The sequence below is a fragment of the Mauremys mutica genome, chromosome 9 (assembly GCF_020497125.1).
Source record: "Mauremys mutica isolate MM-2020 ecotype Southern chromosome 9, ASM2049712v1, whole genome shotgun sequence".
In the NCBI taxonomy this organism is placed as follows: Eukaryota; Metazoa; Chordata; order Testudines; family Geoemydidae; genus Mauremys; species Mauremys mutica.
The window spans coordinates 100,028,242-100,055,275 of record NC_059080.1 but is presented as its reverse complement, the minus strand read 5'-3'; the positions used below and the strand labels follow the sequence as shown (position 1 = coordinate 100,055,275).

The 27,034-nt window shown below is 51.6% G+C and overlaps 1 protein-coding gene and 1 long non-coding RNA gene across 2 annotated transcripts in view; one reads left to right on the top strand and one right to left on the bottom strand.

Moving 5' to 3' along the window:
* The window catches only part of ZDHHC19 (zinc finger DHHC-type palmitoyltransferase 19), an 11,156-nt gene extending 5,633 nt beyond the window's left edge, over positions 1-5,523 (top strand). Inside the window, exons 6-9 of the mRNA XM_045031241.1 lie at positions 630-715; positions 1,590-1,752; positions 2,200-2,263; positions 5,317-5,523. Coding sequence (XP_044887176.1) covers positions 630-715; positions 1,590-1,752; positions 2,200-2,263; positions 5,317-5,435 — 432 coding nt within the window. The 3' untranslated portion in view covers positions 5,436-5,523. The remainder of the gene's footprint in view (positions 1-629; positions 716-1,589; positions 1,753-2,199; positions 2,264-5,316) is intronic.
* LOC123377902 lies at positions 2,689-27,034 on the bottom strand. The gene is made up of 3 exons (XR_006582381.1): positions 26,974-27,034; positions 21,218-21,375; positions 2,689-3,161 (listed from the first exon to the last, which is right to left on the bottom strand). It is a non-coding gene; the product is annotated as an uncharacterized LOC123377902 (long non-coding RNA).

Sequence of the window (27,034 nt, the reverse complement as noted above, 5' to 3'; positions counted from 1 at the left end):
GGGGCTCCGGCTCAGTCCGCTGGGGCTGGCTGCTGCACAGTGGTTGCATAACCAGCCCGGTTGCTCCAGCGCTCGCCAAGCCAAGCGGCGTGTGTGTGTTTTGGCGCGCTCACACAGCGCCCTTTGCTTTCCCACCCTGGGAGCCCCTGAGTCGCTCTGGCTCTGAGAGCCGGTGCGTGCGCGGGGGAAGGGGGGCTCGGGGACTGCCTTGGAGAGACAGACCTGGCCCTGCAGGGTCCCTTCCAGGCCATCAGCCGCACCTGGTGGGGACATCGCTGCCGCTGGCTGGCGGGGGCACGGGCTGGAGGCTTGTCCTCAGGAGGGGCTAGGCCAGCCATGCTCAGGGCACAGCCCTGGCGGCAGTCAGGCCAGGATGCAGCTGACGGCCGCAATGCAGTGTGAGCACCTCAGAGGCATGGCCCTGCGTTGACACATGCGCCGCCAGCGAAGCATCGTCCTTCCCAGCTGGTTACGCTCTAGCCAGTTCCTGCCTCTGAAACTACAGCCGGTGCAGGTGCCAGCGCTGACCAGCGGAGGGCACCCTGTGTCCCGCCTGTGCCAGAGCCCTGTCGGGGAGCACTGGTCCAGCGCTCCCCAGCTCTCAGCCCTTGTGTCTCTTCTGTCCCCAGCCTCGCGAGGAGGGCAGAGCCAATCCCTTCGACCTGGGATGGGCCAGGAACTGGTACGCGGCCCTGTGTGCCCCACAGGGACCAAAGTGAGTGCAAGGCCCCAGATTAACCCCCCTCCTTTCACAACCCCATGGCTGTCAGGGCATGCTGAGAACGCAGGCGATCGGCTGCCATCTCTAACCCCAGCCCGGGCGGGGATGGGACGGGCATCGCAGCCCTGGACGGACCAGCCCTGGGAAGCCCCCGCTCTAAGAACTGCAGCGACTGGGCCGAGTCATCGACCACGGATACCTCCTCCCTGGAATCTTATCCATATTCTCTTGCATTAGCGCCCAGGGGCCCCAGTCAGGACCGGGGCCCCGTCGCGCTAGGCGCTGCATAAACGTATAGGAGGAATTGGTCCCTGTCCACCCCGGGGCGGCAGAGGGAGTGAGGGGGACAGGATGTATGAGTGATCGAGGTGGCCACGTGCACACATCCCAGGAAAAGTCCCTGGCCAGGAGCCGAACTGTTTGCTGAGGGGCTTTCCCGGTGATCCATCCCCCCGCCATGCTGTGCTGAACACCGAGCGTTACCGGTGACTCTCCAAGAGGGGATTTCTGCAGGGAAGGGCGGCCTCCCAGCTGGCCTTGCTGGGAATCACACCCTCGCCTGCTCCCTGCTGCCTGGCAGAGACGAGGCAGGACTCAGCGGCACTGGCTGGAGCGGGGATCCTTTGTGGACACCCCGCGGGTCTCTGGCTCCCAGGCTGGGCCACCCTGGGGCCGTGCTCTGGACTCAGCACTCACGCAGGGGCCAATTCGCCCCCATTCCCAGCCCAGTCGGGGTTCCGCTGTAGTGGGTCTTGGCTCAGAGCCGTCCCTGGTTCTGGTTCTGGTTCTGCATCGCTGGGGCTCTGCCTGTGGACCCTGCTTGCCGTGCCCCAGCAGGTGTGGGAGCAGCTGCCTTCTGCCCCTCCAGGTACATGGTGAGAGCCGCCGGACCAACGGCAGCGACCCGCAGGGGCAGGAAGGTCTCCGTGGCCCGGCTCCTTCCCCCGATGTCACGCCTGAACACGGCACCTCTGGGACTCTCATCCCACTGCTGCCCCCAGGACCTGCCTGGCCAGGGGAGGGCAGCCCAGGTGCGTGGCTACTCGTTCTCTGCCACGGGAAGCCTCCTGCAGGGCAGGGTCCCGTGGGAGCCGCGGAGGGGAGGGCTCAGCCGGGATTACCAGTGGCCGCTGGAGGCAGTCCCAGGACTAGCTTGCACAGCTCTCTCCTTAATGGATCCTGTGCCCCTTTCCCTGCCCGGAGCGAGGGCAGCCTGGCTCCAGGCCTGAGCCCAGCGCCACAGAACACCCTGGCATTCCCAGATCCCTGGCCTCAGGCTGGCACCACAGACCCAGGAATGACTGGAAGCAGCAGCAGCGTCCGTGCCCTCCCAGGTGGGATTTCACCCGCTCCTGAGAGGTGCGGCTGCCCTTAGCCCCCGTTGAAGCTGCGGGGGGGGCATGGGAGAGGTGCCAACGCCAGTGGAGGTGGGCATGTCACTTTCCGTTTGCACCTTGGCTTGGTGCGTCTCTCTGCAGGCTGGCGCCAAGGGGACCTGGTGCCCGGCAAGCCCAGAGAGGAAGATGAACGTGGCTAAGACAGGTGAGCAGAACCTCCCAGATTGCTCCCCGTTCTCACCCAGCGTGGCACCCCCAGAGCCCTGCTTTCCTCTGCTCTTAGCTCTGGGGCTTCGCACACATGCACAAAGTCCAGGCATAAAATCTCCCCCACACACACCCCAAAATCAATGGCAAAACTCCCACTGACTTCAGTGGGGGCCAGAATCTCCAAGCACTTTACAAAGGAGGGCAGTGTCTTCATCCCCATGGTACAGCAGGGAAACTGAGGCACAGACAGGGGACGTGACGTATCGAAGGTTACCCAACAGGCTAATGGCAGAGCTGGGAATAGAGCCTATGTCTCCCAGTCCTCTGGTCCATCCCCTAGGCCACACTGACTCGCCTTTTGTAGCCCTGAGGCTTTTCCTTTGCCATTCGGCACCTCAGCGGACAAGGTTGGTGGGAGGTAGTGACAGAGGCAGGAAAAGTCCCAGCCAAGAACGCAGAGGCCGAGGTTTTCGTGTTAAAAGGAAAAGACTCGCCAGGCATGTCGGCGGCGTCACTGGGTCTCTTTTCCACTGGCCACGCGTGAGTAGCTGTCACGCGCCTTGGAGGAAGGTTCATCAGCTCCGTTCATGGCCGGGCTGGTCGGCATTTCCCTCGTTTTGGTTTCTTGCTGCAGTTGTTGGCATTTCAGCAACCCCAATGCAAAATGTCAGTACAAACATTCAGAGCAATGCTTGGAGCGTCTCCCCCGCCGCTAGCGCTGGCCGACGCGGTTCCACCCTGCGAAACACTTTGTCCCACACTTCGAAACGCACTGAAAACCCTTTCAATGAACTGGGCGATCTTCACAGAACTGTTTGCTGTTTTCTTCTACCGGCTCCAACTCATGGATTGAGCGGCCAGAAGGGACAATTGTGCTCCTCTAATGTGACGTCCTGCATAGCACAGGACAGAAACATTCACCCAGTGACAAACCGAAATCTATTTTAACAAGAACAGGTTTAGAGTTAATTCAGATCCCACCTCACCCACCCACCCACATTTCCTGCCATTTTTGAGAGGTTTACAATCACAGTTAACTATTTTTAAATGTTTCTGCTCCCCAGTTGCTGTGTGAAGGATTCACACAATCAGCAGGGAAAAGGAAATCTGACTAAATAATCTATAAAGGGGAAGTGGTGACGCTGACATATAAAGGAAACTGACAAATGAAAGAGAAATATTTTTTCTCTTTAAATTCTGGTCACCTTCAGGGGCTTTTGGTAGCAATGACGTGAGGAAAATGTGCAGGCAGAAAGGTGATTGTTAAGTTGATGTCACTCTGAAAGCATTTAAAGGCGACAAAACACCAACATACGTTTAGCAGCTGGATCGTGGTTTTATACATTACTGGGTGGAATGTCCCGTTTGGAGATATTCCATTTGAAATCCATTTGCTGCGGGAAAACACGGAATTTGTGTTTTTACAGAGAATCTTTAGCTTTTACATTTTGGGAAAAAAATAAAACCATATAGTAGGACCCCGGTTTTCCGAGCCTCCATTATCCAGCTCTCCGGATTAACCTAACCAGGACTGACCGCCCGTGCCCTGCCGCCTGGGACTGCCAGCCAGAGCCCTGCCACCCGGGCCTTGGGCTGTCAGCCCTGGTTCAGATCATACAGAGCGCCAGACAATGGAGACTCGGCTAAACAGGGTTCTGCGGCATATCACTAAACCGTGGTGCTCCACTGATACCTGGACGTATTGTGGCTAGGGAAACTAACGTTTGGCGTTTCATTTGAATTGCAGAAAAACACGGATTTTTATGGCTTTTTATCGGAGAATTTTTAGCTCCCTGCTAATGACCAGTGTAGCGGGGCGGTTACCCGCTCCTGCCTGAGGGGTTTAAAAAGTGGCCTGGCAGGGCTTGAAAGCTGCAGCTTTAAAAACTGGGCTGATTGGGGAAGCGGCCACAGCTGGGCCACGCCCCAATCAGGCCACAGCTGGCCTGTATAAAAAGGCTGTGAGCCAGGAGCCCAAACACACTCTCTCTGCCTGTAGAGGGAAATGGGCCTGGCTGCAGGGGGCTGGACACAGGGTACCGGAGTGGAGCAGGGCTGGGGAGCTCCAGCCTGGAAAGCCCCAGGCTGCGGCCTAGCATAAGGCCAATGGGTACTGGGGGTTGCAGGGGGCAGCCCAGGGGTAGGCCAAGGTCCAAACCCCTTTCCCTGTGATGAGCGGCTGATGCTGCAGGCTGCCCCAGTGAACGGGGCTAGATGGAGACTGGGCAGTAGCCAAAACTGAGGCAAAGTGGGGATAGTGGGGTGGGGGTTCCCCAGGGAGGGGAGACCCAGATCGGTGGGGTACTGCCAGGGGGCAGCACCCCAGTGAAAAGGGCACCGGGGTCCAGGGAAGGACACGGGGGCCAACGGCAAGCAGATCACCGGCCTGCAGAGGGCGCTCCTGGGTCAAAGAGCTAATTCCCAGAAGGCACCAGCAGGAGGCGCCACAGGGGTGAGTCCCAAGGTCTACAACCAGGCTTTCCTAGAACTCCGCTCAGCGCCGCATGCATCTGTATACAAAGCAAAGGGGTGACCAAGACTGTGCTTTAGCATGAAGCCGCGCCGACGGTCCCAGAAATGATGGCTTTGATCAGTGAACGAGCCTGAGTGCAGCTGCCCCAGCCAGGTCTCAGAAGGGTTCCAGGCCCTGTGCTCCCGGCTCGGTGACTTCCCAGTTCTGCCTGTTGGTTAAAGGCTACATTCTGAACATGAGCTGACCTGCCCCCCCCCAAACCGCCTGCGGAGGGGGTGCAGGGAGTGCCACAGACGGGCTCCGACAGCCTTGACCAGGTGCTCGGCAGAGCTGGGAAGCAGGCCCCTGGGTGCTGAGCCCTAGCAAACCTGGCCCTGAGCGCTCAGGAAATCCAGGCCCTACAGGACTTGTCGAAGACCATGCAGGGGACGGGTGGCAGAGAGGGGACTAGAATCCAGCCCTGCTCCGACAGCAGGAGCAGCCTTCGTTTGCTGATGGCCGTGGCCTCTCCCGGCACAAGTGGGAGCTGCTCCTTGCTAGGACTCATTGTTCCGCTTTCTCCTCTCCGGTCCCAGGCATGGCTGAGTGGCCAGCGATGGATGGCGGAGGAGGCACACACTGGAAATCCCAAATACACCTCAGCAGCAGAGCGGTCTCACCCACGGCCGCGCTCCTTTCAGTGTCTGATATTTAAAGGGACCCCTGACAGCAGCTCCTGGCTTATTCCAGGTACAAAGTTTCCCTGAGAGAAAACCCTGGACAAACTGATGAATAAAGTTTCTATCCCCAAGCACTTTCAGTCCATGTCTCAGGGGCTAAGACCTCAGAATGATGGGCATTTTGGTGCTGGCCTGTAGGGGGCAGCACCCCTCTGCTGGTGCCCTGCCTGGCTTCTGCCTGCCTAGACGCCCCCACCCGTGCATGCAAGCCCTGGTTGGGGGCTGCATTTGGCAGGGCGATGCTAGAGGGCAAGGGATGGAGCTGGGCGCGCGATGGGAAAATCAGCTCAAAATTTGTTACATCAATTATTCAAGCAGCTGCAGTGCAGGCAGGGCAAAATTCAGCCTACTTCCCCCCCACCCCCCTGCCACTCCACACCAGGTGGGTGCCTGGTTCCCTGGCGGCTAGTGCGTGGCACTGCTCTGACTGGCACACCTCATGTCTCACTCACAGGCAGCACATCCAGCCCTGGGGGCAGGTAGGCAGAGAGATTGGCTTGAGTTGTGTATCTGCCACTCCTCTCTGGATGAGTGGGGGGCGGGGATGGCGCCATCGACCACCTAGGGCAGAGATGGGGGCAGCCGTAGCTGGCCCAGCGAGGCCAGGAGCGACCCAGTCGCTGGTGCCCCGGGCTGAGACGTTGTGGGGAGCTGCAGCAGCTTGCACGGCTTCCACCCGTTCATCAGAATGGTTCTGCTCCTGGCTCTGGGTTTCATTTCCCTCCCCGCGGGGCTATGATTAAACTGGTGCCTCATTGGCGTGGGCTGTGGCGCCAGCGCTGGAGCGGGGCTGAAGATCTCGTGGCAGCAGGTGCCGCTCCACCGGGCCTGCGATGAGCTGGGGCCGTTCCACAGGCCCGGGCGCAGCCCCGAAGCAGTGGCCCCCAGAGAGCCGTGCTCCGTAGGAACGACACGGGAGCCAACCAGAACCTGGCTGCCCATTAACCCAACGTGCGTCCCACGGGCCAGAGGGTGGCAAGGGCAGCTAGCCGGGGAGGCTGCTCTTACACACGCGGGAGGTTCCCCCCAGGCCTCACGCCCACAGGGCCCGATTCTGGGCGCATCCCTGGAGCTGGGAACTGCGCCCGCAGGCGAGTTCTACGCAGCCAGCGCTGCACAGGGAGCCAAGCGTTTGGGGCCAGGCCCGCAGCTGGCGTCAGCTGACAGCAGCGCAGCTAAGGCAGCCTGCAGCCGCTGGGGGATCTGGGTGTCGCTTTGGGGTTGCAGGAGCTGGGCGCACCAGTCAGCCCCAACCCAGGCAGGGCCCGATCCGAGGCCCGTAGAAGCCAGCAGGAGAATTCCCATTAACTTCAGCGGGTGCAGGATCCGGCCTGTGGCATGAAACACCCCCCCCCCAACAGAACTGCTGCCAGCCCCCTTCCCTGCCTGATAGCGAACAGCTGCCTTTATCTGCGGTGCCTGGCGGGTGCGGGCGTGGGCGGGCGGAGCTGGCAGGGAAGAGGCACCTCAGGCACTGGAATCGCACAGCGCTTTCCCGCTCCTCTGTGCTAGCAGGCAGCCGCCTCCTCCCCGGCCCGGGCATTGCCCCAGAACAGCTGGGGGGGGAAGGGGGGCTCGCTCAGCCAGGCTCCCAGCAGTAGGGTTGTTGTTAAGCTGCTTTCACCAGACATCTCCTGCCAGAGGTTCGCAGCCTTCCCAGCTCAGGCTGGCGGCCCCTGGCAGCATCCAGCCTCTGTTACCCACCCGGCGACGGGCGCGTGTGTGGAGCGGGGAGCGTGATGGAGCTCGGGGTACCCAGGACTGAGTCACCCTGTTCCCCCCGCCCCCTGCCTCCAGCGTGAGGGCGTCTCTCTCGTGGTAGCTCCCTGACCCCGCCTGCCTTTCAGCCACTCCAGCTATCTCCTCTGGGCTAGGCCAGCCCAGCCCTGCCAGCAGGTTAACCAGGGGTGACCCTACTCCCCAAATCCCTCCCGTGTGCTAGCCAGCCCCTGACACCAGCTAATCACCGAAATCCCAGATCCTCTGCCCCCACGGGAGCAGCGTGCCCCAGTTTGACCTTAGCCCGCAGCTCCTGCGGAACACACAACGCTGGTAATAAAACCAGCGACGGTTTATTTAAGGAGATTCCACTCGAAACACGAGAGAGTGATGGAAACAAACGGTTCCGATGCGAAATCACCCACCGCGGACTAGGCCCGATGCTTTATAGAATCACAGAATCTCAGGGTTGGAAGGGACCTCAGGAGGTATCTAGTCCCACCACCTGCTCAGAGCAGGACCAACCCCAACTAAATCCGTAGTTCCCTTTCCTAGCTCGTACAGGAGGTTTCCCCGCAAAGCTCAGTCTGTTGCAGAGCTGGCGCTGGCCTCATGGGAACCAGGATCCAAATGTTCGTTGGCCAGCCCTGCTGAGCGAGCTGCCTCCTCCGTGAATGGGGGCAGAGGACTCTCCCCACTCCTGAAACAGGCTTTCATCTCCATTCACAGACAAGGTGGTTTCACTCCTTTGCTGTTGGCTTTGATGGTTTTCCATTGGCTGTTCCGGGATAGGGCCAGGGTAGACAACTGAGCTGTATATTACGTCACCGGCAACCCCATCCCGCATGACTAGACCATCACCAAGTGATATCACTGCCTGGTGACTCCTTTCAACCTTCAGACCATACGGGCATAAAATTCAGTATAGTTACCTTATTCTTAACGATTACCCCTACACACATCACATCATGATCATGAACATTGAAAAGTCACATGCTTTCAATGGAGACCTCCCACGCTATCCTCTGTGGACAAACACCCTGGAAGCAATGTATTGGCTGCGGTGAGTTTGCCAGGACTGAGCCAGGCATTGCTTGTGGGGGACAGGCGACCCGTAGGCCATCCAGCACCAATGTGCCTCTCTGGCATTGTGAGTTACATGTCAGTTAGTGGGTGTGAGCGGGGACGGACGATTCTGGTAATGTACATGCTGTATGCTCACTTGTCCTCGTCTCTGTCACCTTTGGGGCGCAGGAAGGACTTGTGGGGTGCCCAGGCAGCGTGCTGGCCCCATGCCCAGCGGGATTTTCACCCCACGTAACCCCAGTTCAAGGGTGAAGCTAAGTGACGATGCACCTTCTTCAGCGTGCCCCTGGTCCTTGGAGCAGGGAGATTTGTGATACACCTTAGTTCCTGGGGGAGTTCGTTCCAGTCCATCTGGCGTTGCAGAGTCCATCTGCACAGATCACAGAGACGTGGGGTGTCTTCCCAAGTGCTAAGGAGGCAGCAGACACTGGCCTCCGTGCGCAGTGCGCCCCGCTGGTCCCTCTAGACACGCACCGCTGACGACAGCCCGATTCGGGCTTGGAGGCGGGATGGGCGCCCCACAGAGCGAGGTGGTTTCTCCCGCTCCGCCACCCCCCGCCCTTTACTGCTCCTGGCACTCGGCGGGAGGCTGGCTGGCCGGGGGGGCGATTTTGTGGGGAAGTAACAAGCCCCTGGAGAGAGGGGCTGAGGGCCAGCTGCTGCTCTCAGTTCTGCCAGGCTCAATCTGGAGTGAGTCTGTTTATTGGGTTAGCTCCACTGCTGACACAAAGCAGAGCGGAGTCCCTCTGCAGAGCTCTGGCGGCCTGTCATGTCCTTTTATTAATGACACAGTAACAGCAAATCAGCAGTGTCTCCAGACTCAATGGGGCAGGCTGGGATCTCAGCCCCCTCCCCACACCCGAGCCCTATGGTCCCCCCTCCCCACCTGGCCCCCAGGTCGCTGAGTCAGGCTGTTTTGGACTGAGGGGGGAGCGAATTCCCTCATGCAGGGCTCCGCTCTGGCCACCGCCTCTCCCCGAGCCCGCTGGCCCGGGGAGAGACGTGTCGCCCAGCTTTGCGCTGTTGTGAGAGCAGAATCCGGCCCTGAGGAGGGAGGCCTCCATGCAGCCACGGCTGGCACCACAGTGTGATAGCAACTGCAGGACCCGTCACAATCTCCTAATGCCACAGGCCGGGGTGGGGGGTCACGTGTGCTCAGTTCCAGGGAACAGCGGTGCTTTTCCTAGGCGCTCTGGACCCAGCCCTTCTCTCCTGCTGATAACAAGCCCTGCCCAGTTGCAAGCAGAGCGATACAGCCGGATGATTCCTCCGGGGCCCATGCGTTCCCCACAGATGGCCTTCCTGGGCCCCTTCTGGATGCCGACCAGCTGCTCCCAGGAGATATGGCTCAGGAGAGGAAGTGAGGGCCTGCAAGCTGGCTGAACGAACAGCCGCAGGCTGCGCCGATACCTCAGCGGCCGAGACTCATCGCACACCCGTTTCACTTCAGCCAGGAACCGTCTGTCATTTTCGGAGCAGGGTTCCAGGAGAACGCGGGTTTCTGCTCATACGCGCCAGGTTTAAACTGCCCATCGGCACTGGGGTTGGGAAGGAAATCGCACCCCATCCCCCTGCCCTCCCCACGGCAGGTCACAGCCAAAGAGCAGTCTGGGGACTGGGCATTCACCTGTCTCTGCAGCTGGGAGCAGGGCACCATCCATTCGAATCAGCAGCACTGAACCCACGTGGTCATTTTGCTGCAGCAGGTTTCTGGCCTTCTCTGTGAGAAGCTGGATGGGATCTCAGCGGCAGCCCCGTCTGGATTTACAGTCTGCAGGCAGAACCCTGGTGCGGGGTGTCCATCCCTCTCTGTGATCAGTGGCCATTAGGGAGCACAGTCTGGTCACTGCCATACACAGACCCTAGCTGTGCTGCAGACTCCTGGGGTGACCTTGGCCTGCCTCTGTGCCTCAGTTTCCCCAGCCGTAAAACAGGAGTAATAATAGCGACCTGTCGTGTAAGGGTGAGGAAGGTTGCAAGGCTTCATTCAACAACATGCCTCGAGTGCCAGCGCTGGATGGAGCCCAAGAAGTCCCCAGTATTATTTATAACTGGAGCTGGCATTTCCAAGGCTGCAGTCAGTGACCCGAACACAAGTGTCAGTGTCACCTGAATGGCCCTCAATGGGCCTTTGTGCAGGTGTGACCAGGGCTTGAATTCTGCTGTGCCAGCCTGGGCTGTGCCCGGGGGGTTCCCCCAGGGGTAGCAATGCTTTTTGCTGAAGCCAGATCCGCTCAGCTTCCGTTCCTCCTGCTGCCAGGCTCAGCCCTCGCTAGCTGGGGCACTGGGGCACTACCAAGGGGGTCTAAACAGCGAGGCTCTGACCTAAAGACTTCTAGTGCCCTTGACAAGTGCTGAGTCAATCGTCCCCATCCGGGGACAGAGACGGGAGCCTGCTGTGCAGGGGATTTTCGCTAACCAAATTAGTGCTTCATTTCGGGGAAAAGCTGCCAGCAGAAGCCCCACCTGCGCCGCCCCTTGCCACAGGAGCAGGCGGAGCTGTTCTCATGAGACAGGGCTGGACGGTCCCCGCCCCCCCAGCTCTGAGCTCTGCAGAACACTGGGAGGGGGGGAGGGGGGGTGTTCCAGGTCCAGGATCCTGGGGCTCAGAAAGGGTCCAAACATCGGTGCTTAAGGGATGTCTGCCTTGAGATTCAGGAGGCCAGACGGGAGCTCCCCAGGCATGGGCGATGTGGGGTTTTAGGTACCACTAAGGCCAGCCACGGGGCTAAAATCCTGAATTCAAGCAAACCGTCCTTGCATCTCTTTCTGCAGCGCACAGGTTACCAAGGGCTGGGGGGGGAGTTAGCCAGCTATTCGGAGGTCTCTGCTGCAGCCCTCATGGGCTTGGGTCCTTCTCCGGTCCTAGCACTACAAACACAGCCCTACAGGGCACAGCCTGCCGCACGCTGGAGCCTTGCCAGTGGAGAAGTGAAATCGCAATAAATAGGCAGCAGCAGGAAATATTTAAGCGTTGTCTCAGAATCAGCAGCACATGTCGTCATGTAAAACCTCTCAGCCTGGGGGTCGCAACCCAAGTCGGGACCACCTGGTTCCTCCCTGAGGGGGTGCCCTGAGCCAACTCCCGATCTTACATCTATACCCCGTGTTCCCGCCACGGCCCCTGTAAGGGTAGCTGCTGGAGTCAGGAGACACCGGCCGCTGCCCTGTGGTGGGGGTTCAACCCCCCCGTAATCCTGGCCCCCAGGAGTGCCTATTGACTGAGATCGGAGGCTCTTTGCTCATCTGGAAATACTTCAGTACCAGTGCTTCTGGGACTGCGTCTTTTCATCCCCAGACGGTTTTTCCTCACCCATCCATGTGGTGCCACTTTGTCCTGTCCTCAGAGAACTGAGACAAATTTCCTAGGTGAATTCTCCTAGCTATATTGACATGGATCTCGCTAAGCCCTCCGTAGTGGGGAGTCTCTCCACCAAGGCCTCCCCGTCTTGGGTGCCGTTCCGTGGCCTGTTTCCTCCCTGTGTCTCTTTCCTTGTCTCATCACGTCTCTGCTAAGGCCCCGATCCTGCAAACGCACTCTTATTGAAGTACGTGAGGCCTCACGGTGAAGTCCATGGGCCAACTCCCATCCTTCAGTTACGCCCATGGGAAATGTTTGAAGGACTGGGGACCCTTTTATTTGTCTGCGGGTTGTCAAACACCAGGAGGTGTGCTGGTAGAACAAGGCTTTAACCTAGCTGACGCGGGTAACAATGGTAGTGAAGATGCAGTGGAGCAGACATCAGCGCAGGCTGAGTACAGAGCCAGGGTACCAGGCAGGCCTGTACTGAGGTGCCCATCCCTGCTTTACTATTATTACCCACTCCAGCTAGATTAAAGCTAGCCCAGGTATGCCGACCAGTGGGACAATCACGCCTGGATTTGCTGTGTAGACGTATGGAACTAGCACATGGGTGTTCAGCAAATAATAACAGCCGCACAGGTAGGCAGTGAGCAATGAAATCCAACCACTTTCTAATGCCTCTTCTTAAAGCTGAATGTACATTTTACGTGATCCTAAATTCACATTGCAATGAGCTAGGCTGTGTATGCCCAGGATAATATCCTTTGCCCTTATATAGAGCTCATTGTCTGAAACGTGGTCTCAGTCGTGCTTTCCGGAATGATGTTCAGATTAGCTTGGTCCCATCCATACTAGCAGCTGAACCCTGTCCAACACACAGTGGAGGGAGGGCAAGGCAGCTGATTTGGGGTCCGTTTCCAAGTGTAGACAGAGCCGCAGTGGACTCTTGCTGTACCTGATCTAGTGTGAGCTGCAGAGACTGCTCATGATTAGTCTCTTCCGGTAGCAGGTAAGAGAGCTTCAGTGAGTAGATCAGGAGGTTTGCAAACATCAGGGCTACAAGAGGGTCTCTCTAATTGCTCCAGCCTTCTCCCTTCTTTCCAGGGCAGACCCACCAATGAACACTCTGATGGCATCACAGTTTCCAAACCCCGACAAACAGTTTGGAATTCCTCCTTGGTTTTCCTCCCTGGTAAACTCTGTTTGCTTTTCCTTCAGAAGCCCATTTCCTGTATCGTGCTACTCCTGTCTGCAATGAAACCGCCAGCACATTTAGCAAGGAGCTTCGCAGCATCCTGAGGGCATTGTGTCCTTAAAACACAGATGTATTCATTGCAAGGTCTCTCATTAGATCCTGAGGAGGGAGAGGCAACGCTTGAAATCGATACGTTCATACCTCGGGTCACACTTGCAAAAAAAATCATCTGAAGTATTTCCCTGCTCTGAAGGAGGGTGTTTATCTCCGAGGCGGTAAAAGTTAAACACCTTGGATTTCTCTGAATGAAATCCAGCCTCTGAATCAAAGCTGCCTTGTTTAAAAACAGAAGGTCTTTTTTCTTCCTTTGCCACCTGAAATACTATATGTCGGGGTCGATGGTTTTATTTCTTGAGAGTGATGGAGTAAAAAACATACACGGTAAATGAACTGGGGCTGGGAGGGGGTGTTTTATTTGGTTTGCATTTTATTTGTATAGTCTGTCTCTGACAAGGAGGCTTCAGATCAAAATGCTGAAGATTTTTTTTTTAAAAAGGTGCCCCCAAAGCACTCCAGATACTGTTTAAGGGAGAATCAGCAAAAAGGAATGATGCCCCCCACACCCCATTTCTTCAGAAGTAATTCACCCCCAAAGTCACCACAGCACATTTTTACCATTTTCACCAAGAGAATTTTCATGGCTCAAGCACAGTAGAGTGAAAAATTCACCCCTCTTTGGCAGCCTGAGCCAGATCCTCAGCTGGTGCAAACTGGCATTGCTCCACTGACATCAATGGGGCTACACCCATTGACACTAGCTGATGATCTGGCCCATCAGTTCTAAAAATAGAGTGATTAAAATGGCATGTAAACATTCGATTGATTGATTGATTGATCTCCACTCTTACAGAGAGAGCACAGTGCTCTGGGCCTGGCAGTGATCTGAGACCATGTACAGCTGTGTGTTAGCATATTCCAAAAAGCAACAGTGAGTGCACCCCGCTTTTCATCCCCCCGCTGCTCTCCAGTGCAGTGCAGCTCTCGCCTCACTTAGGTGAGGAGAGATCATTTGCAGAGCTTCCCAGCCGGCAAGACATTACAATCTTGAATGACAAGTGACTTCGGCAATTGATTCATAAAAGCTGCAGTCCTAATCTGTCACTCGTTACCTAGGACACTCGAGATGACATACACCCCTAATGAACAGAAGATACTATGGGCTGCCTCCTTGTACCTCCATAAACACCACAGATGAGCCCTTGAGTCCTACTTCCACTCTGACAGTGTCTCCGTCTGTGGCCTCGTGCGTATCATAGCATTGATCTGTGCCTCGGTTTCCCCATCTGTAGAATGAGGATAATAGCACTGACTCACCTGGAGTATCGTGAGGATTTCATTAGTTAATCCTGCCGCAGCAAGTGGAAGAGGGAACGCATTCGGTAAGTGCTCAGCACTAGCATTCAGAGGAAGCCAGGAAAAACAGCTCTTTTTTTCACAACAGCTTTTCCAAAGGTACAGAACAGACAAACCAAATTAGTTATTAGTGTTGTCCAAAAGTTACCCAAGCCCATTTGTTCACTGTGCCATGCTTGGTCTGGCGGGGTTAGCAGGAAACTCCTGGCCTCGCAGTCAAGCCTTCTGTTGTCTCTCAGATCACCGCCGGAATGTAATGTAACGAACCAGCTAGAGAGAGCGTGGGCAGGTGCACCACGTCCTTTACTGGATAGAATCAGAACTATTCACCTGTGTGTCATAGGCACTGTACTGCTAACAGCCAGTGGAGATTCCACTTCAGACCAGTACCCAATCAAGTGCCACGTTTCCTGTCTTCCTTAATGTCAGAAGAAATTTTAAAACTGCCCTGCCCAGCGCAACACGTGTGACGCTGGCAGAGCAGGGGCCAGCTCATGCCAGAGTCCCCATGTCTCAATGGAACCCTGACAGCCCCAGAGCTGGAATCAGCCGGCTCACCTGCCTGCTAGTATTGTTAAAATAGGGGTTAGAATGATATGAAAGTGTTTAGACTTTACTGAATGCTTATCAGTTGCTGCCTGCATTAATCTCACTCACAACATCTGTACTGTAAGGGGATATTTGAGCAGTTGTATTGTGAGCCTTCTGTGACTATGTAAATCACCCGACAAGAGAGAAACATTAACGAGGGCTGATGGGCTGATCTTTGACGGAAGGTGTTGGTGGGTGTCCTGCCCTGCAGGAAAGGTCCAACGACACCAGACTATTGTGAGACATTAAAGAGGCCAAAAGACACTGGTTGTTCTGCCCTCCTGCCCGTGAAGATGAGTCATGCAAGTGAATTCCTCTTGTCGGCTGAATTTGCAGCTTTCTAGGCACAAGCAAGAGGTCCCCAGTCCTTAGCCTGGGGTAGCCCTAATGGACAGAGAGAGCTTGCTGGTTATAGAAGCTTCTATTACCTTTTGAAACTTAAAAATATAACTCATTTGTGTTTCTATGATTACCTGCTTTTACCTTGTAAATAACTCTCATTTCATTTTCCTACTTAATAAATCTGTACATAGTGTATTACAGGATTGGCTACAAGCCTTGTCTTTGGTGTAAGATCTAAGGTGCAATTGACTTGGGATATGTGACCGGTTCTTTGGGTCAGAAAGTAACCTGAATGTTGCTGTGATTCTTGGTGAAAGGGACCATCCATCACAGAGGCAGGTTCACCTGGGTGGCGAGACAGATCGGCGAACCCCAGGGGACCGTCTGTGATTCCACGTTAAGGCTGTGATGGTGCCTGAGGAATTTACACTTGGCACTTGGTTGGTGAAATCTAAGTATAGAGCTCACAGCCAGTTTGGGGTTTGGGCCCTGCTTCCTGGCAGTCTGCCCTGAGACTGGTATTCACGCTCTCAAGTCACTGCCGGCACCATTACAATATGCTTAGAAGAGAACATAAAGCACCTACTGAAATGTCCACATGGGAGCGAGTCAATTTCTTCCTGGCCCCAGCTGGTGATCCCCTTACGCCCTGCAACATGAGGGCTGAGATTTCTTGTCATTTTGGCCCCTGTAACTCCAGAGGCTAATGTCAGTCACATAACTGTCTCGTCCAGCTCTGAATCCTGAAAAGCATTTTGCTTCAGTTGGATGGTGTGCATTGTTTTAACACCGAGTCCAGAGAGTCCAGAATGGAAGCATGCAGTTACAAACGTAAGATCACGAAGCAGGCGGTTTTGCTAAGCACCTTGGTGCTAAGGAAGGTCACAGAGCCCCTCTTGAGGACTCAGATGACTTTCTGAGTTCAGCTCAGCAAGTGGAAGGGTTGTGTTACAGCTACAGACGGGGCAGGAGATGAATGATGGTGATTTATAATTCCCACTTCTCCCCCCTGCTTCACTTGGACTCACCTGTGGAAACTTGGCATATGACTGGCTGTCCCAAAGACATGCGTCATCTGTTCCAAAGCAATGGTGTGCTTGAAAAGGGAACCGAGATCAGGAAAGAAATACCACAGATAAAAAAAAAAGAATCTGGAAAAATGTCACAAGCTCATCGAAAAGCCATGAAAACTCAGGGCTAACTGCAGCCCCCTCCTTTGCCCCCATGTCCTGTACCTCACCTGACAGCAACAGAAGACAGACCACGAGCACTGGGTTATTTACCCTGTGACACACAGTAGATTAGCTATTGTCCTTAATCTTTCACCGGCAGCAAATACTAGAAAGCTTCCTGTTATCATATTCCCCCTGGATTTGGCACTGGGGCGACCACTGCTGGAATACTCTGTCCAGTTCTGGTGTCCACATTTCAGGAAGGATGTTGATACAGTGGAGAGGGTTCAGAGAAGAGCCACAAGAATGATTAAAGGATTGGAAAACCTGCCTCGTAGTGAAAGACTCCAGGAGCCCAACCTGTTGAGTTTAACAAAGAGAAGGTTAAGGGGTGACTAGATCATAGTTTATGAGTACCTACAAGGGGACCAGAAGTTTGGTAATAAGGGGCTCTTTAATCTAGCAGACAGAGGTCTAACAAGGCTGGAAGCTGAAGCTAGACAAATTCAGACTAGAAATAAGCACCAATGTAATTAACCACTGGAACAATTTACCAAGGGTTGTGATGGATTCTCCACCACGGGCAATTTTTAAGCCAAGATGGCTGTTGATCGAACGAGAAGGAAGTCAGGGAAGTCCTACAGCCTGTGTGACGCAGGAGGTCAGAGCTGATGATGGAAATGCTCCCTTCCGGCCGGAGAAGCTAGGCATGTGAATTACCCACGGGGAGGTCTGTCTCAGCTCCTAGCAAGCTGGCGGAATCGTCTCACCATCACTAGAAAACATCCTTCTCTAAGGCCTCTGCCCAGCCTGGTGCCTGCTGGGGCGGAATGTGTGTGGCTGCCCTTCTTCTCTCAAAGACAAAGAAGCGGGACCACGGCTCAGAGGGGAGACTGAGGCTTAATGTGAATGGACCCTGAGCTAGTCTCTCAGCCTTAGACGGAGCCGCGATGGCAGGCTGGCGTGGGGCAGCTGGCTCAGTCACTGCTCACGCCGTGTGGTACCTAAGCTTTGCTCCCTACACTTCACCAGCAATGAGAAACGCTGCTGACGGTCTTTGCTTTTCTTCTGCTCTGCTGGTTAAAGCATCTGACGTAACAGCTCAGAAAGGCATCCAGATACACTGAAAGCAAATGAACATGAAACAAGCCTAGGCATGTTCACACACCCAGCCCACACTCTGCAAACTAGGATTATTCATCCTGCATTTGCCCCTGAAACCCAGTAAACGCAGGCATTTCACAGCAGCAAACTCCTTTCACTCCTCCTGAACCAGCTAACACTGTGCAGCATTGCAGGACTGCATCTCTCGACCTTGCTTTTCAGCCATAAGGGCACTAAGGTTTGAGCCTCCTGTGTAGCCCCCATGTGTGGACACAACTTGCACTTGTGCATGGGGGTTTGCACTGGGGCAACTCATGGCTGCAGTAGCTGGAGCTTCCCGGACCTCAGAAAAAGAACCTCAGCCCATTGCACAGCCCCCTCGCCTGTATTTCGTTTAGAACCACATCCTGTTCCAACTAAAGAAGAGACTGTTGCAGACAGCAATTCAGGTGCTTCGCTCTATGAATGAAGCAATTTCCTGTGCAGGGGACACTGTGCATGTGCGGCCTCTGGGCAGAAATAACTGTGTGTTCTCCTTCTACAGTTCTAACCGTCTGCGCGGTTTGTCTTGGTGTGATAAGGAGCTGCTTGGATCGCCTAATGCAAGGTTTAGTTTAGCATAATATTTTGCTTTGCTGGCTCGACAAGTGCCCTGTCTAAATTGTATAACCATAAAAGACATGGGGCTGGCCTATTAGTGTTATTTGTACGACAACAGTGCAGTGAGCTCCCGATCAAGGAGCGAGATCCTGTTGTGCTAGGAGCTGTACCAACAAATTGAGACAGTTCCTGCAATCCAGGAAACAAAGAATTCCCAGAGTTCTCCCGGGGCCTGACTGCCTTTTGCCTCAAGATGACTAACATTAATGCACATGACATGAAATGCTCATGACATGACCACACATGCCCCCCTTGTGACAGGTTCGGTCACAGAGATCCCCTTGGGACTGTCGCCTGATGTGCTCAAATTACCTCTGAGCCCATTTTCCCTGCAGCTTGGGAGTTGCAGAACCCTGCCTTGTTGAGCCAGCCACGCCAGCCTGCGGCAGGGTCTGTGCCCCCAAAGCTGCAGACTTAACTGAAAACAGCTCAGCAGCTTACCTGTCTCCAGTGCCCAGTGGGATCCAAACCCCAAATAAATCCGTTTTACTCCGTATAAAGCTTATACAGGCTAAACTCATCAATTGTTCCCCCTCTATAACACTGATAGAGAGCTATGCACAGCTGTTTGCACCCCCTCCCCAGGTATTAATACTTACTCTGGGTTAATTAATAAGTAAAACGTGCTTTTATTAAGTATAAAAGGCAGGATTTCAGTGGTTTCAAGTAAGAACAGAGAGAACAAAGTAAGTTACCAAGCAAAATAAAACAAAACACACAAAGTCTAAGCCTAATACATCAAGAAACTGATTACAGGTAAATCTCACCCTCAGAGATGTTCCAATAAGCTTCTTTCACAGACTAGACTCCTTCCTAGTCTGGGCCCGATCCTTTCCCCGGTACAGTCCTTGTTAGTTCCAGCAGACATCTCAGGTACTAAGCAGGGGTTTTCTCATGACTGGCAGCCCCATTTGTCCTGCTCCACCCGCTTTTATAGCTTTGGCACAAGGCAGGAATCTTTTGTCTGTGCTTGTCCCCAACCCCACCTCACCAATGGAAAAGTACAAGGATTAAGATGGATTCCAATATCATGTCACATGTCACTGTCAGACCCCAGCCTCCCTTCTTTCCGGGTTGGCCAACACATACACAGGAAGGCTTGCAGGTAAATAAACCACTTACAACCAATTGTCCTAGTCAATGGGAGCCCTCAAGCTTCTAAATCATCATTAATGGCCCACACTTTGCATAATTACAATAGGACCTCAGAGTTATACTTCATATTTCTAGCTTCAGATACAAGAATGATACATGCATACAAATAAGAGGAATATATTCAGCAGGTTATAACCTTTGTTATGATACCTTACAAGAGATGTTTTGCATAAAGCATATTCCAGTTACATCATATTCACACTCATACGCATATTTCCATAAAACATTATGGAGTGCAACGTCACACGCCTGCTTCTTTATTATTTCTGAGAAATGAATAATATGCAATACCCGATGCTCTTTGGGAAGCTATAGAAGGACCAGGAGCATGCAGAAATCAGTGCAAACAAAAACACTAGATCAATGGGTCCCAGACTTTAATAACCTGTAAACTCCTTTCACTAAAATGTCGTCTCTTGAACCCCCTCCTAAAAATGAATATTTCCAGAGATTTTCTCCTTTACCTGAGTATAAATTATAAAAGGAGTGATCTTGGAAATATAAAATTAGTTTTCATGACATGCTTATTACACACTATTTATTATTATTTATCATTATAGTATTTTTATTACATTATGAAAACAACAACACTCTTCCAAGATCTCACTTTCATAGCTTGTATCACTTTGAATAAGCCTATTATAAAACAAGGCTCCTATGTTTCATCACAGAGTATCAGACATGAAACAGCAGGAAGGGATTTAAGAAGCCAACTTAAAGAGTATCAGAGGGGGAGCCGTGTTAGTCTGGATCTGTAAAAGCATCAAAGAGTCCTGTGGCACCTTATAGACTAACAGACGTTTTGGAGCATGAGCTTTCGTCGGATGCATGAGACTCAAAGAGTTCCTCCTACACAAGCATTCAGGTCTTGAGCAATCCAGGCAAACAACACACGTTACAACAAAGTTTAAACTTGTTCTTCATAATAATTTTAAAATCAACTCTAGCTGCCTATTTAATTTTAAAAACAGCAAAAAATATCCCCCTCCCTTTCCATTTCTTATAAGGAGTCTACTGCACTAGATGAAGTATCGTCAAAATAAGGATGCAATTGCTGCCCATAAAATGTAGGCTCTTGGGGAAATAGTTAAGGTGCAGATTTGGGAGCCCTGCCCCCCAGCTGTGCTGCGTGCACACAGGGATACGGCAGGGAGTCTGTGACACTTCATCTAGGTCACAATGAAGTGAGTTTGGAGGGTTCTGTCTAGTCCCAGGTGGGCATCTGACCTCATCTCTCCTTCACTTGGCAGGTCAGCACAATGGGCAGGAGCAGGGCACGGCTGGGATAGAGGGACTGTTGCAGGGCAGAATAACTGGAAGATCAGCACTGTGAAATCAGCTCAGCCGTGACCAATGCCATTTATCTCTCATTTCCAGGAGAGTTCAGACCCCTCCTCCCCCAGCTCTCACACCCCTCCACTAGCGCAAAAGACGTGCCCTTGAGATGCCTCACCACTGGCATTGCACAGCCTGTAAGAGGATACTTTACATGTGACTTGCTGCAGAGCTACTTGGAACATGACTGAATTATCTGTGCTACTCCTCCAAAAGGAAGGCATTGCTCACTCCACTCCTGTGCTGGTGAGCCTAGGTCTGCAGTGTTGTGCAAAGGTTTGCCGAGAAACTCAGCACTCAGACTTGCCAACTGTCCTGCTCTGACTGCCCCCGGTTTAAAACCCTCCTAAATGATTACAGTTCCTCAAGCCCCTACTAAGACCTTTCCTACCCCAGGGGGCGGGGGTGGGGTGCCGTGGTTTCAACCATCAGTGGAACTGCACTGGGGCAAACCCCATAGGGCAGACAGGCCAAGCTGTGATTTGCACTGACTCAGTTTACCTTGCTTTCCAGTCCACTCTAGGCGTTTGCACTGAAGCTGCATCAGCGGCTGGCCACCAATGGCTAACACTGGGGCAACATCCATTCACCTCCGCCACGGTGCAGACAAAGCTGAAGGCCAGCAATGTTACATAGCCATGAGTTTGCATCCTGCAAAAGCTGCATCCTGCAAACATTTACCTCTGCAAGTAACTTTATTCTTGGGAGCAGCCACACTCAAGTCAATGGGCGTGAGCAGCCAGGAGATCTATTTCAGTGCAGAAAGCTACTCTCATGAGTAAGGATTTGCTAGGTCGGGGTCTTCGGTAGATTTTCCTTTCAGCTTCCTTCTTAGTATCCTAATGACACAAACAGAACTATACGTTAATCCTCTGTGTTAAGAACCTTTGTTAACTAGCAAGGGGGAGTACGTGACATCCTTATTTTGGCCCGTCTCCTGAGATATAAATTGATCTGGCCCGGAACTGAGCACCCTCAACTCCCACTGGTGTCCCTGGAGAATCAAGAGCACTCAGCACCAGGAAAGAGCAGGCCATAAAGGTTTATTAGCTTGCGCAGGGATATGTCGACACTGCAGTTAGACACCCGCGGCTGGTGGGGCTCCAGGGCTGTTTATTTGTGGTGTTGGGCTGCAGCCTGAGCGCTGGGCCCCTCTCACCTTGCAGAGTCCTAAAGCCGGGGCTCCGGCCCGAACATCGGCAATTAAACAGCCCCCTCGCCTGAGCCCTGCAAGCCCAAGTCAGCTGGGCCAGGCCAGCCACAGGGGTTTAACTGCAGCATGGACTTTCCCAACATTTTCACTCTAGTGGTTGCTGCTAAAGGGTTCCGACACTCATAACAGAAAGGATCAATATGGTGGCAGCTGGGGGCGGGCTTGCAACTGTTAGGATAGATAAGGGACAATTGACATGCAATCGTGAGGCTCCTGCTTTTCCGAGTGCTTGCTCAGCCTGCCTGTGCTAATCCCAGCATAATTAAAGCCCCTTTTTCTCTTTCAGAGGCAGCAGCAAGCGATTAATCCCACCAAGGGGAATCTCCAGGCTACAAAAGGCTCTCAGGCAGCTGCCTTTAATTACCCCAGCTGTGATTTCAAAGGAGTAACGCCACCAAGGAGAAGATATTTGTGCAATCAAACACCATGAAACCAGGGATTACCCGAACCTAGTAACACTCAGGCAGATTAATGCTGACATTTGAGGCTGGTGTCTGTCTGCAAGTGACAGCGATCTCTCAGGTGCAGCAACCACAAACTGTCTCGATGGAATCTCCTGGCATCTGGCAATGCCACATACATGGCACTGAGACATTTGTTGTTAATGTCCAAAGCCAACATGCTCCCTTATCACACAGGGCGGCCCCCTCCAAGGTCACGCTGCAAGCAACATTAGCTCTTAATGTAGCTGGAGAAATATGTGCTCGGGTGACATCGACACAGGAATGGAAAACCTGGGCCAGAATGTGGCTCCTTGGGGTTGCACACATGTGCCCTCAAACCCAGTATAGTGCACAATGGGCCAGACTGCCCCTTCATCTCCTCCAGCCTTTGCTCTTTCCCGTGGACACAAACTGTCCCAAAAATGGCAGGGAAGAGACAGAGCCAGTATCCCATCCCCCTACCCTGGTCACTAGCTCTTTGAGCGAACTGGCAGGGAAGAGAATGCAGAGCACCCCCCGCGGCACGCCGCCATGCTTGGGGCGGTGAAATGTCTAGAGCCGCCCCTGACAAGAACAAAGAGCGACCATACTGGGTCAGACCAAAGGTCCATCTAGCCCAGTATCCTGTCTACCAACAGTGGCCGGTGACAGGTGCTTTAGAGGTGTTGAGATAAGTTCCTGTCTGCATCCTGAAAAACTTGCCCATACCGGTATTGCCCTGGCCTCTTCTTTTGTCATTCAGTGTTGAACGCATTCTAAACCAATATGCATTTCCTCACCTTTTGGGGGCGAAGCCAGACTTTAAGGCACCTGCTCCCCTACATGGTGTTAACTTCGCTTGTGCCAATCAGAAACGAACACAAACAGGGTTTGGGCCCCGTCCCCTATGACACTTCTATGATGTCATAGTGAGTACTTTATGGCCTGCCTGCCATGTGCAGGCAGGGAGAGGAGAAAGAAAAACGAATCCTGTGTATACCCGTGTATCCTGTGTATACCCGTGTATCCTGTGTATGCCCGTAACCAAGCCTGATCACCTCAAAGCCTCTCTCTCAGCTCACATGTTTCAAACAGAGCTTCTACGTTTGCCGGTCGTTATGCGTTGGTTTGTATTTGTAAGTATCAGTTATTACTAAATGCTGCATCTTTGTTTATAAATATTGTTAGTAGATATTTTAGTCATTGTGTGTTTTAAGTTTCATTAACTCTATTAGCTAATCATACACTGCTCCCTTACCCCTTGTAATTATCCCCAATAAAACTTTTAAATTGATTAAGTTTAGTGTGTGTGTGTGTGTGTGTCTGCAGTTTGCATCGTGACCCACACTCTCCTTGCATCCCTTACCAATATAGTCTGTTGCCACGTGCAGCCTGGTAAATAACAGGCCTGCATTTTCTTTCGCCCCTGCGAGTCCGTGGCAATCTACATGGCGTCACGAACAGGATGCAAGGAAGTTGGGCCATGCCCGAGGCACGCTGCAGACCGCGCAGATGATGAAACTGAATAGTTCCAACATTTGCAGTTTCACCTTTTTACTAGCCAAAATTCAACCAATCCAAAAATAGAATGGATCTGTTCCCTTGGCTCGGGCAAAACTCTAAAAGGCTATACTGTGCCTTTAACCCTGGCAGATACTCTGAGGATGTTTCCACCGTCCTGTTTAGCATGATATGCAAGGCCCTTGATCTGTGCTCTGTCCTCCACGGGGGCACAATGTTTGCAGCTAAACAGGCAGCCTCAGGCTCTCCTAAAGATGATAATGAGGAGAAGACAGAAAAGGTAGAGCCCATCACTACCCCCCCACCAAGTCCCTCTCAGAAAATTTTGCCACCCCCATATGAAGCTCCTAAAACTCCTCTGTATCCAGCTCTGCCAATGAATCTAAAACTGTAGCAGAAGCTTTGCCTATTGCGATAACTAACCTTGATGGAGTTAATCTTTCTTGGCTCAGGTCTCTGTACCTTCCTAGGTTGCTCTTCACCCCACCCCTTCCCCCCCTCCGCCTCTCCTCACTTCGGCTCTCTCTTTTTGTTTTAAAAATTAAAAGCTATAGTTTTTACAGAAACCTCCAAAAAATAAAGCAATTGAAAATGGAACAAAACAAGAAACAAAAAGAAAACAAGGTAAAAACTTTAAATCCAGTAAATTAATTATTTTAACCCTCCAGGAATGCAACAGCTGGAATTATTCCTAACTTTCTTGAAGATATGGTTGCCAAGCAACAGAAGTGCACTCTCTGCTTCTTATCCTAACCACTAACTAATATTTGTAACATGGGCTTTTCTTATTTCCATATAGCAGAGTTTTAAAATAATGTTAAATATAAAATAATGCAAAATTCCTTGTTACCGAATTAATACAATACATTTGGCAAATACTAATATATTTTTATCAAATTTATGCTACAAGTTTTAAATAAGGTAATAATTTATTTATTCAAATGTTTAACCCTTTTACTTTTTATTTTTGGTTGTGTTATTTTGTATAAATATGAATAGAATTTTGGCGCCATTTGTTTTTAATTGTAAGTTTGTCCTGTATGTCATGTGTGTGTGTCCTATGTTGTGTGTGTCACGTGACTATTTTTTTTTAAATTATTTTTATTTTGTTGCAACAAAAGTCAATTTTATACCCTTTTAAAAATATATATATAAGATGTGGTACCACACTATTTTAAAATCATGGTTGGGGTGTAATCATAGTATATTAACACCAATTTTTTGTGCAAAGTTCAAAAAGGTTTCAGTTACAAATATACGTACATATATTTCTGCCTCAACAAATGCAATTGCAAACAAAGGAATTCTCTTTTATCAATCACAGTTTTGTTTTTTAAGTTTCTTTTTTTTTTAATTTGTTATTCAAAAAAAAATGTAAGGGGAAACCTCAACTTTAAGGTAAAGATAATATTAACAAATGTCAATTTCTTGTTTGGGATTTTTATAAACTTGTTTGCTCTTTTAATTATAGTTATAAGAATGTCATAACTAAAATGTTTTAAAATAACAATTTCTGCATAAAGCTAACCAAACAATTTCAACAGGTTTCCACCTTTGGCTCCCAAACATAACAAAGCATCATAAAAGTATACCCTCAAATACCCTCAAAGTATTTGCATGTGTCTGTATTTAAAATTTATTTTGGTTTAATTTTATAGTTGGTTTGTATTTGTTATACTGCTCTCCCTCACAACATCTTTGCCCACGGAGCCCTTAGGAGAGGGTGGACTACAAACTTGGTTTGCCGCCTACTGGGTGCAGGAGGTCAGCGGAAACCAGTCCCTGTCAGCGCTGAGTCCAGAAGGTTGTCTTGTTTGCTCCACTCAGTTCTCACCTAAATATCCATTACCCTTTCAATTTGTACCAATAGTTTATAATTTTTCTTCATTTAATATATCTAGTGTAAATTGTTCTTCCCCCTATGTGCAGTGGGCTGCTTCTAGTGTTTGGAATAATTGTTCTTCACAATTTAATTCTTATGTGTTTCCAGTTCTTAATGCTTCAGGTCGAAGTGATCATAGCTTTCCTTTAATTGAGAGTATTAGAGTTCCAGCATCTCACTGTTGGGTTTTTGTTGGTAATAGTTTAACCCCAGCCCCTACTTGGGTTGGTACTTATTCTAATTGTTCTATGTGGAGTTTCTCTTATGCTAATACCTCCCTAACTAAACCCACTCTTAATTTTACCTACCCCCCTCCCATTAATTGTTCTTATCGTCTTAATTATAATATTTTTTTTGGAACCTTCTATACCTCCATAACACATACGTATCTGTTTCATGCCCAGCATATGCATCATGCTGAGGCTGCATGTATCAATCGTGCATCCAGCTTTTATTCTGTAACCAATAATGGGTGGAGCCATACCACAGTTTCTTCCTTAAGACCCGGTCATTTTTGGATTTGTGGTAATGTTGCATTTGCTGTGCTTCCTCCCAACCCCTGGGGTACATGCACCATTGGCACCCTGTATCTACAGGGCGGAGGTATTTATACCTTGCCATCTGCCCACCCACACCATCGTAGTACCCACTCTTTTTGTACTCGTTTGCAAACAGCAGCTTCCTCCCTTGCCTCCTCTATTGTTAGTTTTAACCCTGTTGGTTATATGATGTTACGTGATCAAGTGCTATTTCAATCCCTTGCTATTGAAATGCTTGCTAATACTACGGGCAAGGGCCTCTCCCTAATTTGCAGTTAAATTCCCTTGTTCAGTATAGTATTCAAAATAGATTAATGATTCAATATTTGTTACAATCTTCCTCATTTTGTACTAAATTTGCTGAAGTATATCCTGACTTTGCTGATAAATGTTGCGTTTCTTTGCCTTCTATTTCTCCTAATTTGTCCTCAATTGTTAAAGACCTGCAAACGTTGAGCTCTACTGTCAGAGAGTCACGAGAGTCCTTCCAGTTTTGGTCATGGCTCGATTGGCTTGGCCTTGCGCCCAGAAATCCTATTTCCAATCCCTGTTTGTGTCCCTTCTGGTTGGGCTCGCTCTTCTCTGTCTCGGATGTGCCTTCATTAAAGCCTGCATTCACAAGTTTGGTGCCTCGGCCTACATCGCTTCCACCCCCGAAGCACATCCCCTCGTAGGTGGGAATGAGGAGTCGGACTCGGAAGTTTAGGTTTTCGGCCAAACTATTTCGGCCAGGGCACGGGGGCATGTTGAGATGAGTTCCTGTCTGCATCCTGAAAAACTTGCCCATACCGGTATTGCCCTGGCCTCTTCTTTTGTCATTCAGTGTTGAACGCATTCTAAGACAATATGCATTTCCTCACCTTTTGGGGGCGAAGCCAGACTTTAAGGCACCTGCTCCCCTACATGGTGTTAACTTCGCTT